Below are 19,742 nucleotides of genomic sequence, written 5' to 3' on the forward strand. Positions count from 1 at the left end.
CTTTGAGAAGAATACCTTAACATGAACCTGATCTCAGTCCTAATAAGAGCCAATCCAATACACTTATAAGATACAGTATATACAGTAGAAGATACAGTGTGTTTAAATGTGGAATGTCCGATTATGTATGTCATATATGGACAATATATATAAACACCATGAAATACATTGGAATGACATATATGCCCTATTCAAACTGGAATATTGTATGTATAGAAAGCATATGAAGCCTTATATAGGAGCTTAAATTATCTGGCATGCAATACATGTTAATCATATGTACGCTCTGTAAAGAGATGACATATATCATGTGTAATATGTGAAAAAGGTGGTAATCATGCTGTCCATGTTACACATATGCTACTAGACATTTACATACTGTATATTTAAAACCAATATATTTTCATAAATGCAAACACATGTGAAATTAATGTTTATTATAGATATGGTCTACACTACACATACTACAGTTTATGTTTGAACTTGAATTATGTAATATATATGGTCACTTCTTGCTATTGTCAGGTATATGTAATATAACATTTGTAAATGTGAGGTAAACAAAAAGTATTTTAAACAAACTAATAATAGAAATAGAAAACCATGAAGGGATGATTTTTATTGTTACACAACAAAGAAATAGTACTATCAGATCAAATGAAAAGAGAATATCATAAGGGATCTGTCGTCATGGAGCAAGATTTGTATTTATTTCATAGACGGTGACCTCATTCATGTGTTGTCTGTTGAAGGACATGAAATGAGCAGTGGCTCAGTCTCGTCCAATCCGTCTCCCTGACTGCTGTGTCTTGCTGTAGGTTATTTTTCTCCCCATCACTATGCTCGACTTAAATGGAGTCTGACACTAAATCACAATCATCCATACGAGACACTTCAAAAATAGTTGATGAAATTAGGCTGCCCTGATCTGAAGGTTGAATACACAATGTTCCAGTCATGTGTTTACAATTTTGCCTCTTTGCGGAACCGAAAACAGGAGAAAATCTGTGAAGGGAAGAATGAATTTTCTACTCATTTTGAGATGACAAAAATATGTTAGTGCTCAAATAGCAGATGAATTCCGACTCTCGAAACCAAATCATCCTCCATTTTCCAAATTTCAGCAGAGGGAGGAGTGAGTTTGCTTTTCTGTATTTGCAATTTCATAAGCCATTTAGTTTTGTATTCTTCCTTGAAATTGTGATGAAAGGAAGTTAAAAGTTGTGCTGTCTGAGTCCACTTGTTTTCTTCTCTGTTGATAAAAAAGGTGTCACAATAGAGCTTTTTGTTATGAATCAACACCTTTCCTAAGATGTCATCTGAAGAAAAATGAAACATCTCACACTGAAAATACATTATTACCTTTTCTCTTATGTTAAAACCCAAAGAAAGAAACTTCCGATGATAGAGACGTGATGTTAGAAGAATAAATATGGAATTCTCTGTGTATCAAGGTACATAATAGCATCTGTTCCATTACTTTAACACACAGCCACGAGTCATGGAGCTAAAGTGTAAACGCATATGAATACATCGCACACAGCTGATAACATTAATATTGTCCAATTAACATTTGTTCATTAACTCGCAATTGCTCAGCTCTCTGTTTTAATTACGTAAAATGTAATCTGTTTTCCAGCCCATATGTATGCATAATGACAAGGCAAATAGATCAAACCTCTGAGCCATGGCCAAATTGCATTCACTCTGTTGCTCTGAGTTGCCTGTAGAGTTGCCTGCAGTAAAAGAAAAGCTAATTTAGTTCATCCACACATACACAGAGGGAGAGAGAGAGAGAGAGAGAGAGAGAGAGAGAGAGAGAGAGAGAGCCTCGGTGCCATGTACAACCTGGAAACTGTCATCAAACACACTGCCAGAATTGTGTATTTGTGATTCTGATTTGAATTGAAGGAATCAAGAAAGAAAGAACGATTAAAACCTCCTTAATACCACTCCAATAACAGCTCTAAATTGAAGTTATTTTTACCACATTCTATTACTGATTTGGAGAAAATGATGCATTTATTTAATCTCTTGTTCATCTGTTGTAATTCCCTGTAGTTCTGCTCCCATTGTAAAGTGTTTTCTCGCCTGCAATAAATTCACAATCCTGTATCTTCTATATCTTAATTTCTTCATACTGGCTGCTGTGCCTATGACTGTGAATCATTCCCTGCAGAGTTATGCATTCTCAGACATACTTAAGTTTTCATCTTCATATATGCAGCAGTGGCTTTCAGTTAATTATCACAAGTTTAAGTTAAAAGGTGATGCGACCTGTGCGTTAACCTGTGAGAATATGTGTTAAACTCCCAATATAAATACAATGATGTGCCATATGTATTTAAGGTCATAACAGCTCTTTGCAACAGAATAAAACAGTAAGAGCCGAATATGAGCACAAACGTTGGGATGAGCTGTCAATGTTGAAATAAATCCCACTGGGGTGTAAAGGATTTCACTTTGTTTCATCGTTCAAGTTTGTCTCAAGTTTGCATTTAAAAGGAGAAAATCTACCATTTAGAAAAATAAATCCAAAATATGGAAGCGCCTAATGTTGAAGACAATATATGACCATTACAGCAATTACGTCAATCTAAAAAAACTAAAGTGAGTAATTGAAAACTGTAAACACTACTGAATCTGCTTGTTGACTGTGAATTCCTCTTCCTGCAGCTTCCAAATGTTGCAAAGAGAAATATTCTTACATTACATTGTAAAGGGATGTACAGGTGTCTCTAATAAAGCGGCCACTGAGTTTAACAATAAAATCTAAAGTTATAACAAACAATATTCCATTTCAGTTTGAAAGAATCAGGGACTGAAAAATATTTTTAACAATGTGCCTGCTAAATCCACTCGCCTCGGGAAGTTCTGATATCTACACTATTTGATGTGTTCTTTCCACGGAGTCGGTAAACATCATTAAATTGAGACTGAATAATCTCAAAAGCTGCAAGCTCTTAAGAGTTTCCCTCAGTATAACTGTGGAAGAGGAAAAGATGAAACCATCAGAAAATAAAGCTGTTATATCGGGAGAGGTGCCTGTGGTCCCAAGGTCGTGAAATAAATACTGAGTAAAAGTGGTTTGCCTTACACACATATATATCTTAAACTTTACACACAAGAGTTCACACCATACATTAACACCTATAGTATAGAATCCAGTCACGCCCATGAACGACTATGACCTTTGCCAAGCTATTAATATTGCATTTTTGAGAGCACCAGAGGGTTAATTTGATCATTTGTGATGCTGTTGATGGTTAACAGCATCGTATTGTATATATTCATCCATTCATAAAACGAATCTGGCTGATCCCAAATAGAGTTTATGATACTGTGCTACTTCTTATGGGATTCAAATGTAGCTACATCACCGTGTGAGAGATGCTGCTGTTTGTAAAGCCCTTGAATAGAATCTCATTGTTTACCTCAATTTGTCCTGTGATAAGCATTTATCAATTGATGACACACTACCATATTCGGTTTGATGGCATTATTGATTATGAGATTAGGTCAATGATATTAACAGAAACCTCCAACACATTGAAATATCATGATGTGAATGTTTAAACTACACTGTGTTTGTCTTTTCGACAGCGTTCACAACCCTGTTATTTTCATAGCACAGCAAATGATAACAATAAGATTCCCCTCAAAGCATAGCTGTGCGTGAATTGCTCTGGACAGCGTGACAGCTCAGCAAAGAGCAGTGCAACGACCAAATCATACACAATCATAACGCATAATTGCAACAAGCAAATGTTGAGCACCCTACTTAGAATTCAACTGCTTTCAACTAACACAGCGTGTGGCATTCATGTATGTCAGATGTTTCACAATTTGCAGTTAGCTTGTTTGTGTTATTAGAAAATGCCTCTTCATTGCCACTGGAAAAATGCAAAGCTGAACTGAAGGGATAAAAGAGAGGCAATCAGGGTGGATCCAGAAGAAATATTGTTCATCAAAAAGAGGACAAATGATGAATTGGTGGTAACGGTAAGCATTCTGTGTTTTGAGTGGCGCCGATTTGCTTCAAGGCAGAGAAATCTCCAATGTTCCCCATCATTACTATAAGCGGAGTCCCCTCCACAGGAGCACTCAGTTTAGAGAGACAAACAAAAGAATGATGTAAATACTCTCGGCAGTAAAGAAGCTCCTCTTCGTATTTTGTCTCCCCTCTCTCCCCGTGATTAGCATTTCAAACAGCCCTTGTTTTGCATCAGAGTTTCATGCTTGTGCGCACAGCATCGCAGCGTTGCAGGTGGTGGCCTGTCCAACCGGTGGAGTCGAAAAGCAGTCTTTGTGTGTCTGTGTGCGTGCGTGTGTGTGTGCGTGTGCGTGTGTGCGTGTGTGCGTGTGTGCGTGTGTGCGTGCGTGTGTGCGTGCGTGCGTGTGTGTTCCTCCACACATGTTCGTGCCACTGCCTCTTTGTCATAAGGACTAGTCCAAGGGGATCTGACCTCTTTACGAAACTCAAAGTAAATCCGCGGGACAAACGCTACATGATCATAAATTTCTCAGTATTTGCAGCCCTTTGCTTTGATCGGTGAAGAAAGTCACAAGCTGCTGACTGGATCCTCTTCCTGCCTTCTGAAAATCCACAAAATCTCTTTATAAGTGTCTGCCAGCGGGCCCATGGAAACTTAGTTTGAGTGCAACGCAGCATGCCCAGAATATTGAGCCCTGCAAACAACAATACATGCTTTTGCAGGAGTTATGTGTTTGGATCTGTAAATGGCATATTTTCATTCAAAGTTTGCTGCTAACAAGATGTCCACGGTGTCCAAATTAGAGGAAGATAATGAGCGCCTGTGGTTTATTCTCTTCACAGTAATGATCCAGTGATAACCCATTTGCTTCTTTGTTGGGATCTGGTGAGGCGTTTGCTGTCCTCCTAGTCAACTGTTGGTGACCGCTACCGTGCCACCTGAAAACAACAATGGATAGACAAAATGGATCAATAACTATATAATACATCATCTGTTGTGTTATCTCATTATATATGCTGGGAGTGGCACTTTTTCCCCTATTCACCTCTAAATGTTTCCCTGAAATCCCTCATGAACAACTGTTCAACACAAGCTTGTACATCCCTAAATGCAGCTGGGCTTCCTTTGGTCGTCACTTTTAATTACATGGGTTTTAGTGTTTGGTACTACATATTTTACAGCTTATTTCCTATTTTTCCTACTGGCCTCATCATTCACCCGATTATGGCATTAGGCTTCTTAGCCCACTGAGCCTTTGGTGGAGAGTGTTGATGTGGCCATTGGGGGCGGTTATTACATTTGATTGTGGAATCTCTCAGCATCAAAGAGCGCTTACTAAAATAAAGCTTTATGATGAGAAGTGTCCCTCTTTGCATATAAGTATATCAATGAACAAGGACGAGACTTACCATATGGCTTGAGTTGAGTATTTTTTAAACACATCTTGGCCTTAAACTGGGGCCATTACATGTTTTATTGGGGTAGCACCGGTCTCTCCTCACCTTAGTGGTCTTTATTTTATTCCCAGAGATGCAGGACCAGCCGGTGAGGTCGGGGAGAACTCGGCACTCCTCCCCCTCCAAACACGGCTCCATTTTACACCACCACTGCTGACGGACAATGGAGGCTGGAGAGAAACACAAGCACAGCAGAAGGTCACTTCAGACAGAAGGACTTCTGGAATAGGGAAAAAACACTTCCATCACATGTCATACTCCTCAGTCCTTGACAGGCCCAGTATCAGTGAGGTCTCATGGGCCTGACTAACCTGACCTTTCACATGTCGACTTTGACAAAAGATGTATTTGTCAGAAAATTTTCCAGACAAGAGCATCAAAGTAACTTTTACCCTCAACACAAGAGGGCAGAGTCCTTGTTGTCCCTGCAACCTGTCCTGGGAAGCAGGAACACTTGACTGTTTGAGAGCGTTCTTCAATCTTGTTCTTATTGCAGCAACGATGAGCAGCAACCACTTCACAAATCCCTGTCCTCTCCTGTGACGACCCTGAGAAAGAGAAGTCAGACGGAAGGATGGGAAATTTGCATTAATACTTTTACATAGAGGTGGAAGCAGAAGACTCACGCTGCAGCAATCTCTTCATGTTATATCTAAATAGATGACAATATTTTTCATTAGACTCCCCCGATCGACAGAGTAAGACCAGAGATGGTAGCCCTGACATGATGTGTGATGTTTCTGAAGCTACAGCACCACCAAGTGGGTGGAAAACGTCAGAACTTTGGCTAGGAAATACATATAATCATTTTAAGGTTGAAAATCAGGCTCATTCTTAGCTGGTGTGTCTGTATCAGCTGATTTAAGCCTAATAAAAAGAATAAGTTTCTTGTGATCATCATTATTATTACAGGTAATACAACAGAAGGTAAATTCTCTTGCATTTGGGAACAATCAGAGCTTATCCGTACAAATCCAGACATACAAAACTACACCACATCGACACACACATGCCCAGGTGTTTCATCAGTCAGCTTCTAGTGTGATTCTGTTACTTAAACTGAACTCTCTGCCAGGGGACTATTGGCTGATGACCAGGAGCCATAATGAGTCCCTCAGGGTGTGAGACTGGCCTGGCTGGGTCTTACCTGTCTGTCCCCCGGAGCTTTGGTTGCCAGTGGAGACAAGCTGGCTGCAGAGGCTCACTACACAGAGAAGCAGCAGACCACAGTGTAAAGGCTTCATCTTACCTGCACAGAAGAGATGTTCACTGGATTAGAAAAAATACTCTATAATGACAAAGTAATCAAACGTGCCAATCTAGATCCTCCTGATGAGGTCATATCACTTTATTGAATTTGTATTAAAAGCCCGATCAGAGGCTGAATGACTGGAGGCCAAACAGATTGTATTCTAGGAAACAGTGATTTAGTGATTTGGACTTTATTCGATCAGTCAAGCATATTCCCAGACACGTTGGGTTGAAAACAGACATACTCAGATTAAAAAAAACAATGAGGAAAGGTTTAAAAAATCACATCAATACGTAAATAAAAACTTACAGTATCTCACATCACTAGTCCTGTAATTATGCATTAAATCCATCAGCAATCCTGCGTGCGATCAATGGTACAATAACGTTTCTCATATTTCAAAAAACCCTATTGAGAGTTTACATTACTTTGCCCTGTACAGTGAGAATTTGTGGCAGAAAACTGCGGCAAAGATAGTAGACTGGACAGTTAAATACAAACATTAAACAGGATTGCTCAACAAGTTATCAAAAGCAGTATTATTGTACATACTGTACGTACCTCCTGCGGTGACGTAAAATGTAGCAAAGTAAGGAATCAGATTTAGCCTCATATTTGTTAAAGTTTCCCACCATCAACAGGGAGAAAGATGATCATCTTTGTGCCATGAGGAAGATCGCCCCGACTGAGAGATCACAAATCCCCGCAGAGTGATTTAACCTCTGCGTGGATGTGAGACGTGAACACTCACACAAAGTCTGTCAGCTAAATTAAAAACTTCATCAAGACACAAACCATCTGTCTTCCGGACAATATGCTGCACTTTCATTAGGGCATATAAGGAGCTTACAGAGGCGCAGAGCTCAGGCCGTTTCTCACCGTCACAACAACGACTCATCTGTAATCTGACACATTTATACAGCTGTCACTTTATCTTCATGGTCTCTGCACTCAAAGACATAGCATCATTATTAGAATTATTATCATAGCATTTCCTTTACAAAAAATATACAGGCTTCTTTAGACGTTGAATACTAATTAAATATGTGTTAGACTATAATGGAGATATTCTAATTAACAGGAATTTGAGAAAAATAGCACCTTCCGTTCTTTAATAGTCAGTGTCAGTCTTCTCTGCTGGGAAATAAGTTGATTACCTTCTGATTTTTTAAATTTAGGAACTAATTGTAAACTATTCACTATTAAGCCGTTCCTTCTAAGTCCACCTTTTGCAGACCTTCCTGCAAAGTGACCCCCAACATAAAAGAGAGAGTAACTTTTTGTTTTCTTGTAGACTCAATGTAAAACTGTCACATTACCATATAGTAAAAATGAATAACACATTTCTTTTAAAACCTTCGCTGCCACACATTCAACACATATCACAACAATCAGACAGAAACTTGCTGCAGGCGGCTGCTGCCTCTTAAGACTAATAATCAAGTTTATTACAGCAAAGTGAACATTATTACTGTCACCTGACTGACAGAGAAATAACTACAATGTAAATTGACACAAGACATTTACAGAAGCTGTAAACAAAGTAACATAGAAAAACGTTTCCATGTCATATCACGCCCGTTTCCTGACTTCACTATACTTATTTACACCATCATATCAAACATACTGTTGGAACGTGGCAGCAACGTTACGATGCGACAACCGCTTGGTGTTCACATACAGTGGATACGTCAGTGCTGTGTGTGTGCGTGTGTGCTGTGACGGAGGTTCAGTTGGTGAAGTTGAGCTTGAAGAGAACGGTTTGCGGCGTGGTGACGTCGGCCACAGCCAGTTCCTGTCCGTCTGACAAGCCCAGCTCTGCATGAGAGGGGAAACGCGGTTAATAAATGTTCACATCAATGACGCTTTTAGTAGACTCAAAACAGTGAAAATAAAAAGGAAACGCTTCTTTGTACCTTTCAAGGTTTTGCAGAGGTTTGGCCTTGTTCGTTCTTCAATGGATTTAACCGACTGGAATGAAGTGATAACAGTAGTTTAGTCTGTGGAAACAAGCTGCTGGTGGAAAAACTGCACCAATTCTGAAGGATTTGAGTGTCACCTGCAAATACAGAGTCTTATTCTTCCCTTCCAGGGTTGTGGTGATTGCTGGAGATTTCATTTGTCTGAAACGTAAAAAACATTGATACACAACGTTGTCATCTAATCACTGTGACTTCTCACCTGGTAGGATTACCGAAGTGATGTTTGTGTGAACTCACAGAGAGGCGTTCTCCGTCAGGTACTCTAAAACCTCCTGTAATTTGGCAGAGGGAGGAAACTGAAGATCCTGAGGCACCTGGCTGCACGCCGAGCAATTCTCCTGCCAAACACATGGGGCGATGCAAAGTTAGTTATTCCCCCAAATCGTGCACGCCAAAACGCAGAGATGTCATTGCAATGCAGACAAGAGGGATTTACGACACAGCAAACCTTTCGCTCCGCTTCGAAGGTGTAAGTGTACAGGCCGTGCACGTCGTTAAACACTAGGTAATTATTTAAAGGGATATACGCGCTGTGGAGAGAAAATCAGGCGTTAAGTAATGTTCCTTCTGACAAACTAGCAGATAAAACGGTATATAAATTCAAGGTGAGAATGTCTCTGCGACCAACCTGGAAGCAATCTTAAAGACTTCAGTGGCACAGGCAGCTGCAGGGAGCAAGATGAAGACAGAGGGTTCAGCGTGTGTGTGTGAGTTGTGTATTGCTTTCTTTTGAAGTCTTACATCTGACAGAATATAACGGTTACGCCTTAGTTTCAAACAAGGCCTTTGTACAGTGTAAACATGAGTTCCCAACCTGCAATAACGGCGTTAGTGGAAGCCACGGCCGGGATGATCCGCTTCACAACTCCTGTGGCACAAACAACAGTCATGAGTGTGACTCCACCTTACCATGTTACTGATTACACACAGGCCAGACAATACAACCGCTTTCTAGCAGTCAAACGATGAATTAATGTGGGTATTTAATCCACAGCTTCACCTTGAGTCAGCCTGTACGTCACTCCGGTGATGTGAAACTCTGCTGCTCGTTCTTGTGCTCGTTCAAACACCCACTGGATGTGCTCTGGGTTGTCTCCGTCTAAGCCGTTATCTGAGCACAAGAGGAAGAAAGTGGCCGTTATGCTTTACAAACTTGAATGAGGGGTTTGCGGAATGGAAATAAGGAGAACGTATTGTGATAAGATGCGTTGTGTTTGGTGGGAGGCGTCTCACATACCTCCAAATGGCTTCTCTTTGGGCCACTGTAAAATCCGGGCATATTCAACGCAATGCTCTGGTAGCCTTGGCATTGATGCGATGGTGCACATGGGGAAATTTATCTGTGGATCGTAGAGTAGAGATAGTCATTTAAGGAACGCTGGAATTTCACAGAGTACTTACATCTTCCAGTCTCTTAAATCAGGCGCGGAGAAAGCAAGTTGCACAACGACAAAAATACAGAAATCCGCACTCTGACAAGCTATTACTCCTTTCCTTCTTCCTTTATTTTTGCAGCAGCAGAGGAATAATATAACAGTCAGAGAAATAGACTTTACTGAGGTGTTTCATACTAGGCACTTTGTTTTATGTTATTGTTTTTAAGATTGAATGATAAAGATGTTTGAGTTCTGTAGGGAAGATATCCATTACTAAGAAAAGCAACTTTAAAGTGAAACTACAAGATAATGTGTCAGTACCTGGGGTGGGTACAGCTCCAGGGTGCAGTCGATGCACGCCGTCATGCCGGGCAGTATGACGCGTGCGTTGCCTTTAAAGCCCTCCGTCCCTCCGTCAATGAGCGGGATGATGGAGCTGGAGTCCAAAACTCCACCTTCATAAGTCAGGAGGGATATCTAAAGCAGAACACACACATCTAAACACAGGCTGCATAATAAGCTTTCTTCTATAAGTTCAAAATGCCTAAGTCTGTACCAGCATTCCGTTCATCCAGCGTCTGGCAATGATGGAGTCCAGGCCACAGACGATGATGTGGAACTCTACGAGGAGGAGATCAGCGTTAAGAATTATTATGATCCGTGAATTAGTTTTATAAGCTCTGATGAAGATTAATCTGTAAGGAGAAACATACTTACGTCGGTAGAAAGACTCGTCAAAGTCTTGGATCTTTTTAAAGTGACTGTATGTGTTCATAAGGAATACAAAATCCTAATCAGTGGAGTCTCCAGGAATAACATCCCACTGTAAACACTCCAGCTGCAAAAGGATACGGGACAACTTTACATCCGGGGATTCGACTGTTGACAAAGTCTGCAGCCACTTCTGCCTTCGGCCTTCCAATATCCTTGGGCCTAAACGGAGGCACTTAATGGTTTGTTAAGAATTTCACTGTAGACTCTCAGACTTCAGTTTCCAGCACAGGAGAAAATCATTTAGAATCCATGAGAATAATGTCATAAAAACAAATTATAGAGGCAAAATTAAGATGAAACGTACCTGAAGAGGAACTGCCTGTTGAGGTTGGACAAGTCGATGGTGTCCATATCAACCACATGAATAACGCGAAACCCTGACAGGGCCTGGAGCAACGCAAGAACACATCAGGAGCTTAGGCTGTTGATATAGATTGATTAATTAAATCACTGTAACATACACTTTAAGTTATTTCCTACCAGATTTTTGAGCAGTTCACACCCGAGTCCTCCTGCTCCGATCACCAGTATCTTGCACGTCTCCAACAAGAATTGTAAAGACTGGTCGTGAAACAGAAACAACCATTAAATACACGCGGTGACGTCACGCTGGATTCAGTTTAGGAATAACACACTTTCCCCTCCCATGAGTGTGTCGTTACCTCGGTGCTCGGTTCAAAGTTGGGATGTGTGAACGGACCGGGTCTCTCCAAAAACTTCTTCACATGATTCCATCGACCACCCCAGTCACAAGCACCGTCCCCGTGTCCACCATCTACGGCCATTCTGGACAAACAAGAGTCACTCAACTGGGGCATTCTGGGAAATCTGTCCCTGCACTGTAGCTACTACACGCGACCTTTGCCCTCTTCACAAACAGCTCGACACCTCCTGAGGATGTACACTTGCTCGACTTGGCTGACTTGACCATTGCAGCTAAGCAAGTTTTGTGTGGAGTGTGGTAGACGTTTCACTTCTTGGGGGAGGCCTGTCAAACATTTGTCACGCGCACAACAAGGCTAAGTAACTTTAAATTTAAGAAGTTTGATTTGAAAACGCCAAATAACCAAATACCATGTATGATGAAATGATTGGTTGTTTCCAGTGTTGCTTACAACAGTGTCAGGACTCTAAAGCTACTTTAACAAACAATAGTGATAATGTCAAACTGTCAAAGCTGTGTCACCCAAACTAATAACAATGTTACAACAATGATGTCATACATATACATTACTAAATCTAGTTCATCTTGACTTTTTGTCCAAGTTACCCTGTCTGTGGACCCTCACTGGACCATCACACACTTTAATGATGATGATAACGAATTAACTACTCAACTGCTGCTTTCTATATGCTTTAGTCTTACTCTGTCTGGTATACGTTGTAATTAGAGGAGGAGGTCCCGCTTGGAATTGCCTCTCATGATGTTTCTTCCATTTTGCTCTTCTACATAAAGGTTTTGATTTCAATTAGTGCTTGCTCTGTGTCGTGAGCTGCTTGTAAAGACACTTCTGTCACTTTAAGATAACCTGAGCTGAACAAATAACAAATAACTCACTTGACTCTTTACTACTATCCATTGTAAAGTACTGACAGCACAGGGACCTGGTTACTTATCAAAACACTGATGTGACAACAGTGAGTCCGCTGTAACGTGCTGTGCAAGTTTACACTGTAGCTAAAATAAATGTCTCTCTTACCCTGAATGTCTCCATACTGTACATTTAAATCCAGTAACCTTTGATGGTTCATTGGATGCATTATAGGAAGAAGCTCTATTGCACTGCGGTAAATTATGTTTACGCTACAATCACAACAGTCACTCCTGCTTTTTGGTAAAGGAGTCTGAATTCACTGTAGCGTATGGAATGCGCGTCTAACACTGAAAATGGACAGTGAGTACATGTGACAAACAGATAGGCATACTATTTTATACGTATATCCATTCTAAATGTTTATTTTCGTGTTTTGTGGCCCAGCTGTAGCTGCTCACTGTGCAACGCAAACCTGCACCCAGTAAGAACCTCTGTAAGCATTCGGCACTAACTTCTCAGTCAGGTCCTCTATTCGCCTTCTTTTCTTCTCCCTGGGACAAAGGGGGACACTGGGTTTAGGCATGCTGACTTTACGCTCAACTGTGAGAGTTTAGACACGCTGTATTTATATTTTTCCTCTGTAATCACTTACGGCTCCTCAGCATCCGCCATACTTTCACGGTCCCATGTCCTCGATGCTCACCACTGTGTCAACGAGTGTCAGTGCTGCGCCGCACACGGCGGCTCGCGCAGCAAAGGTTACGCAGCTGCGCAGTCTTAGAAAAGCATGGCGCAGCACTGACTGCTGGGGCGAATCCAATTTCCGCGAGAGGCTACGAGATAGCACCGCTCCCCGAGCCCGACCACCTCACCCAAGCCGACTCCGCGATCAGCTGATCCGTGAAAATATTACGCAGTGTCTGTGTGTGTACACGCTGAAGGCATGGCAAAGATGGAGCTGGCCCCCCTCCGACCGTGGGATGATTTCTGCCCCGGAGCGGAACGCTACGCCAAACCGGACTTCGCAGATTTGACCAAATGGAACAACAGAGTGATCAGTAATTTACTGTATTACCAGACGAATTACTTCGCCGTGGCCATTGTGGTGTTTGTCATTGTAGGGTGAGTCCTGACAGCATGCTAACGCTTGCTAACATCGACAGGGTTTAATTAGCCTGCGTGCCATCTGACCCACACCCATCATGCTCATACGGGACATTAGAGAGCGCCTGGCATCATCTGTGCTTCTCTGGCGGAGCTTCTGACTTTTTATTTACTTTCCCTGGCATGTAAACATATTCTGACTACCCCTCCTTGTATGTCAGTGACGGCAACAACACCACTGAGGCTGTTGCTATCCTCGTTTGTTTGTGTTTTGAAATGTCATGAGATAGCCAATCACACATCTTCCATGTTTTGAAGCCACGTTTATAGCTTTGGCTTTCCAGTGACGCGTTGATGCTACAAGTTGTACTAAAGCTCATTTAGTCACATTTAATTGAGATTTTGTGAAAATGCACGCAGGAGTAATGGGGCTCTTTGAATAGAAGATGATGTAGTGGAAATTATGAGTATAGGCCTTGTGCAAGCATCTCCCTTGGAATGCTTTACTCGCCAAACCGGCCAGGATGGGCGCTGTTACACTTTCCACCACCAGGTTGTGCTGTTTTTACACAATGCTGACACCTATTGTATTATATGAAGATATTTATGTCATTTTATCATCATTTTGTCATATTCAGGTTTCTGAACCCTTTTGGCATGTTTCTGGGAGGAGCTGTGGTGACTCTGGTCTTCGTGGGTTCAGTGTGGGCAGGAGAGAATAAGACCATCATCAAGAACTTCAAAAAGAAGAACCCGACTCTGTTCATCATCGGCGTCATGGGCACCAGCTACTTCCTGCTGTCGTTGTGCGGTGGGGTCATGGTCTTCATCTTCGGCATCACCTTCCCATTGCTCCGTGAGTATTACCTTCTTGTTGTCTACTCCTTTAAAGCTGCAATGCTATTTGATAAGTCTTTCTTTTGAGTTAAAAGTCTCAATATTAGTTTTAAATCTCCCTTCATAAACAAAGACTCTTTCTTAGATTTACTAAATTCCATCAGCCAAAGAAAGCAACCAAGATTCAATAACTAAAAGTTTCAATAATCAGAAGCACAAAGCATCTCTGAAAACTATAGAATGTTAATACTCAGCCTTACTTTGGACCTGTATAAATGTATCTTCATCTTTGGTACTTGACCAACTCTAACTATTGTAGGCTTATGTTATGATGTGAATTGTTAACCGATGGTGAGTCACACTGTGATGCATCACTGAGGCTTTTCTATTGGCAAACATAATTTTCCAACCACCGCCTCATTCTTACTCACTTTACGAATCGAACATCATGTGCAGCATTTCAAAACAAAGGTAACATTACAGGATCTAGCAAATCATTTTGGATTTGCTGGAGCTATCTGGGTATATTTAGAGCCGGTCGGTGTGTTGTGCTCAGCAGAGTGGTGAAGATAATTGATGGGTTTGATTGTTAGAGCAAATGCAGCCGCTCTCACATAGTGGTGGATATAAAGAGTGCTTCCCAGGAGGCCTGCCCACCACTGCTTGTGTTGATGTGTTGCTATGGGTTGTTGATTTCGACAGAACTACATTTACTGTCTGATGTCATGCATGCAGCATCTGCCTGACAGGGGAATAATAGATTGGTGATGCAGCCCGCGTTGCAACTATATCACATTTGGTTTCCCAAGCTGTTTTCCCTACGTAATGATTTGTGACGCATGCGTTTATAATTTCACACTGATCTTTTGAAAGTAAAAATAGACCCCCCCCTGTTATCGCCCTTGTAGTGATTCTGATCCACGCCTCTCTGAGACTGCGCAACATGAAGAACAGACTGGAGAACAAGATTGAAGGCGTTGGATTTAAGAAGACCCCCATGGGCATCATTCTGGACCTCTTGGATCAACAGGAGGAGAAAATTAACAAGATCCAGGATTTCCTTGAAAGCAAACTTAAAGAGTAAAGGTCTAACTATACAGTACGTCGAGGGAGGTCTGTGTCAAAGTGTATCAAGTAATGTTTCTGTAGTAACATCCCAAGTTTTATGTTTTCATCATACCCCAAGAAAAGTTATTGATGTTTGCATTCTGTTACTCGTCATCCATTTTGCCTTTTGCTTCACTTTACTGCATTTGTTATAATCCATCCTATGTGAAGTATACAGAGAACTGGATGATAACAAGATTTGCACAATCACAGTGTGGAGAGTCATTTTGTATGAGCACCAAAGGTTTTGAGCATTCCTTTGTCCAAAGACAAAGAGCTTTCCTCAGTTGCTGATTTTGCACTTTGTTCTGCGTGGCGACTTCTAGAGTGTTTATTTCAGCAAAATTAAGCTGCATGTCTGAACACGATATATAGCAGTTATTAGATTCCCATTGTATTTATTCCAAAAAATAAATCAGATTCATTCAGTTCGCTACCTCAAAACAAAAATGCATTTATCTTCTATTCACAGCGCAGAACCAGATTCTCCACAGCGATCCAACTGTCACTGAACCTTTAACTGCTTATTAAACAGCAATAACTCCAATCTCATCCCTTGAGGAGCCATATGAGTAATATCTTCAGTCCTGAGTACTGATCTGAGATGTGCCCTGACTAATAATCCTGGAGTCTAAGTATTCTCAGATTTGTGTGTGTGGTTGCTGACTATTCAATGTATCCCTTATGATCACAGCTATGCAATATTATAAATAAAAAAAAGAATGGCAAGTGCAGCTTTATTGATTAAATTGTATGTCATGACATGTTCATGGTGTTGGTATTAATGATTCTATTATTTTGATGATATAGCATGAAAAAATGTATGTGATACAATTTTCAGATCACATAATCAGACGCATTTATGAATTTATGTCAAATTACAATTATCAGTTAAATTTGTGACTGAATCCCTTTTACTTGTAAGTATTGATGCAGGAAGTTTCTTATGCGCTTACATCCTCTGCTCAGATCACACTCACCCTTTTCTGTGTAAAGACGAAAACATTAAAAAATCCTAAATTAAATGTCTAATCTTAGGTGTTTATTTTATACTGGTTTTCCTGGATGAAGCATTTGTTTCAGTTTTAACCACAATGTGTGCTTGACAATCCTACAAATGGCAGGTAGATGTTTTATTTTTTTATTTGTGACTTCTTCTAATGGTGGTGATGACATCAAAGATCTGACAGTTAAACACTACTATGGATAATAAATCAACAATTCATATTTATGACATACAAACATTAATGCTGTTAATTTGTCACATAGTAAATTGTAGGCTAACCAATAATGGGTCCAGAATTATCTACAGTTTCTGACATGTATTGGAACTGTGCTCGTAATGCTTAGTTGACGTTAATGGACACATCAGAAAACAATCTTTATAGATGTTTGAAGTAAATTTGTCAAATTGCCTTTTTGCACCTAAGAATCAGGACAGCAGCAGTGACTTTCACCAGGGAAGGATGTCCTTGTCTGAAATTGAGGACATACTTACTCTTTTATTTAAAAACAAAGAACCCTGCAGATTTTTTTTACAAAGAGCAAATATATCATAGTACAGTTCTGTTCCAAAATCAACCATTCAACATAAAAAACTACAGGTAAATTAAATGTAGGAAGTTGTTTTGAATATTGAAAATGTATGGATGGATTTGCACATCCATTGAATTTAACCAAATGATGAACAGGAAATGATCAAAAGACATTTTAGATACTTTTATTCTTGTCATGTACTCATTTTTACCATAAGATGTATATTTACCATCTAAAAAAATGTCACAATGTTTTGGCACATTTTCTTTATTATTGATACAATGTAAAGACAACAGCATTCAGTGAAATAAGAAAGAGAAAGAGCACACAAATGGAACAAGCAGCCAATATGTGTCACGTGCAAGGTGATTCAATTTGATTGTGCATAGTTCATCAGGTTTGGAGTGCCAATCTTCAAACGTGAAAAATAAACATGTGGAACAAAGAAAACAGCTGACACAAACAGCCTCAGAAGATGTCTGTTTCACTTGATTCCAGCTCTTTAGGGAGCGGCACCTGTAAGAGAGAAAGAAAACAACAGTAAATGAAATGATTCACATTTTCAGCAAAATTCCTGCCTAACTACATGAAGAGCATCACATCTGATAAATGGTCTTCCTTTTGTTCAGAGACTTCACAACTCATTTCGTCTCCATAATTGTTATGTACTCACAGCTTTGAGATAAGCCACGTTACTCTTTTTGATCTCCGTCAGGAGACAATCACGAGGTGTGAGGTCCACCTTTGGGGGGACTCGTCTGCGTGGGATAGGCTTCAAAGTCTTTATCACATCAGACAGGTTGGCTCTTTCATCTGCCACTGCTGCACTGCCTGTGTCCTTTGCTTTGGGAGTCTTCCTCAACTGAAAACTGGCCCTCTCTGGCCTCCTGTCTTCCCTTGGGTCCATCTCAAACAGTGGGTTACGTTTTTTGGGAGTTCTCTTCAGATGGACATCTCTCAATGAGTTTGCTGGTTCAGCACTGGCCGGCTTTGAAATCCCGTTGTTCTGAGTGTGTTTGAGTTGCTTTGGAGGATTTGGGTTTGCGGGTTCTGTTGGATGCTTTGGTTCATGTTGAATGCTCTCTTCTACAGACGGCGGGATAAACCCATGTTGCTGCAGGAGTTCTAAACTTTGTTGATAGCCAAGCATCTCAAGCAAACCAGGCGGCAGGTTCAGAGTGTTTTGATACATTTGCATCAAATCCCTCTGCTCTTTCGCTTGCTGCTGCCTCTGCTCCTCCTTCCTCAGCTGCCTCTGTTGGTCAAGATTCCTGGTTAAAATATTGGTCACCACCATCCTGGGCCCTGGCTGCTCAAAGTGGTATCCCATCTTCAAGAGGGTGTTGTTGGCTTTGAGTAGGCGTGAGATCTCCATTTCTGCGTGGTGACCCAGCATGTGTCTCTGGTTGTGGAAGCGCAGCTCTGTGAGAGTCTCGTTGAACTGAAGGCAGCGGATTATAGCAACGATGCCTTTTCCTGTGATAAAGTTGGATTCGATATTCAAAGTAATAATGCTGCGATTCTCTCGTAACATGTTGGCCAGGTTATAGGCTATGTTCTCATCCACCCCTGTGTTGGCTATACTGAAGGTTTTCACGTATTTGTTCTTCTTCAGGGCATTGACGTAGTCCAGGAGCATCGCTTTGGGAATGTTTTCTATGTTGTTGAGGTTTACCTCAGTCACAGATGGGTGGTTGTTGCGGATCTTATCAAGCGTTGTGTCCAAGTTTGTCTCATTTCCCGAAGGTCTTGATGACATTTTTATGTTACCCAGTGCGAGCTTTGGAATCTTAAGTTTATTTATTTTCTTCTCTTCTTTCTCAGGGAGTTTGTCTTTGGTTTCACTGCTTTCTTGCTCCTCTGAAGCAGGACTTGATTCTTTGGGAGGTGAAGAGTCCGTAGGTTTACTTTCTCCTTTCTCTTCAGTTGGGATTGTGCGCGGTGTTGAAACTAAACTCTCAATCTCCTTTGTGTCTGAAACGGGTTGATTGTCGTCGGCCTCTTTACTTGGCACGTTTTCCTTGTTGCGATATGAGGAATCTTGATTTTCCTGATCATTTGTGATCACAGCTAAATCCTCCTCTTTCTCCTCTTTCTTGTCTCGTACATCCAGCACTTTGTTGTCATCTCTCTCATCCACCTCTTCCACTATCTCCTCAATAATCTCCTCAATAATTTCCTCTCCTTCTATACCATCAGCCGCTTCCTCCTCAATGACCTCCTCGATAACCTCATACACATATTCCACATCTTCTGCCTTTTTTTCTTTTTCTTCTTTCTCTTCTGCTTCCTCCCTCAATCTTTTCTGGTGAAAAGAAACCAGAACATCAAAGCAAGAACTGCTTTCCATTATTTGGGTTTACATTTCCCAATTGTAAAGTAACAAATCTCTAAATCTGTTGGACGTTCTTGATTGACCTGTGATCTGTACAGGAGCGATCAATTGCCTGATGCCTTACCTCGCTGGGCAGCAGAGTAGCGGGCACTCTCTCTTCCTCCAACATACGTTTGGCCTCTTTCTCCCAGTAGAGGTAATCAACCAGGGAGCGGTGGTCAAATGTCCCAGTTGGCGGCTTCTCTGTCTGGTCCTTCTGTCTTTGTCCTACCGGCACCCTCTCATCTGGGGCAATAATAACATCCATCTCACTCTGGAGCTCCTGAAGCTCCTCGGGTGAAAGCATTGCGAGGAGTTCATCTTCATCAATGTCTTCTTCATTGATCTCCTCTATGTCTTTACTGTTTGACATATTTGCGTTGTTCCTGCTTCTGTTGGTATGAAAAGCCAAG

General features: G+C 41.0%; 4 protein-coding genes across 5 annotated transcripts; 1 reads left to right on the top strand and 3 right to left on the bottom strand.

The window, feature by feature from the left end:
• Positions 1-4,794: 4,794 nt before the first annotated feature.
• LOC143012916 (chemokine-like protein TAFA-2) lies at positions 4,795-7,317 on the bottom strand. Its single transcript, XM_076166256.1, has 5 exons — positions 7,266-7,317; positions 6,600-6,701; positions 5,845-6,000; positions 5,484-5,622; positions 4,795-4,933 (listed from the first exon to the last, which is right to left on the bottom strand). The coding sequence occupies exons 1-5, from the start codon at positions 7,315-7,317 to the stop codon at positions 4,795-4,797; spliced, it is 588 nt and encodes a 195-aa protein (XP_076022371.1).
• LOC143013093 (NEDD8-activating enzyme E1 catalytic subunit-like) lies at positions 6,980-13,175 on the bottom strand. Of its 2 annotated transcripts, XM_076166564.1 has the most exons (18): positions 13,024-13,175; positions 12,884-12,922; positions 11,499-11,622; positions 11,317-11,397; positions 11,141-11,223; positions 10,915-10,995; positions 10,780-10,823; positions 10,619-10,683; positions 10,384-10,539; positions 9,924-10,026; positions 9,687-9,797; positions 9,501-9,554; positions 9,315-9,351; positions 9,135-9,216; positions 8,924-9,024; positions 8,764-8,827; positions 8,621-8,675; positions 6,983-8,522 (listed from the first exon to the last, which is right to left on the bottom strand). In XM_076166564.1, the coding sequence occupies exons 1-18, from the start codon at positions 13,041-13,043 to the stop codon at positions 8,434-8,436; spliced, it is 1,389 nt and encodes a 462-aa protein (XP_076022679.1). In that variant the 5' UTR covers positions 13,044-13,175; the 3' UTR covers positions 6,983-8,433. The 2 variants fall into 2 exon arrangements, with proteins under 2 accessions (XP_076022680.1, XP_076022679.1); XM_076166565.1 differs by lacking the exon at positions 12,884-12,922 and having other exon boundaries at positions 6,980-8,522.
• A 9-nt stretch (positions 13,176-13,184) lies between these two features.
• Positions 13,185-16,444, top strand: LOC143013095 (PRA1 family protein 3-like). The gene is made up of 3 exons (XM_076166566.1): positions 13,185-13,493; positions 14,114-14,331; positions 15,221-16,444. Exons 1-3 carry the CDS (start codon positions 13,315-13,317, stop codon positions 15,394-15,396), a joined length of 573 nt encoding a protein of 190 aa, XP_076022681.1. The 5' UTR covers positions 13,185-13,314; the 3' UTR covers positions 15,397-16,444.
• Positions 16,445-17,423: 979 nt separating this feature from the next.
• On the bottom strand, positions 17,424-19,702 carry lmod3 (leiomodin 3 (fetal)). The gene is made up of 3 exons (XM_076166949.1): positions 19,415-19,702; positions 17,629-19,260; positions 17,424-17,471 (listed from the first exon to the last, which is right to left on the bottom strand). Exons 1-3 carry the CDS (start codon positions 19,700-19,702, stop codon positions 17,424-17,426), a joined length of 1,968 nt encoding a protein of 655 aa, XP_076023064.1.
• Positions 19,703-19,742: the final 40 nt, after the last annotated feature.

Source organism: Genypterus blacodes, unplaced genomic scaffold, assembly GCF_046128005.1.
Source record: "Genypterus blacodes isolate CSIRO-AG114 ecotype Tasmania unplaced genomic scaffold, CSIRO-AGI_Gbla_v1 ptg000156l_1, whole genome shotgun sequence".
Lineage (NCBI taxonomy): Eukaryota > Metazoa > Chordata > Actinopteri > Ophidiiformes > Ophidiidae > Genypterus > Genypterus blacodes.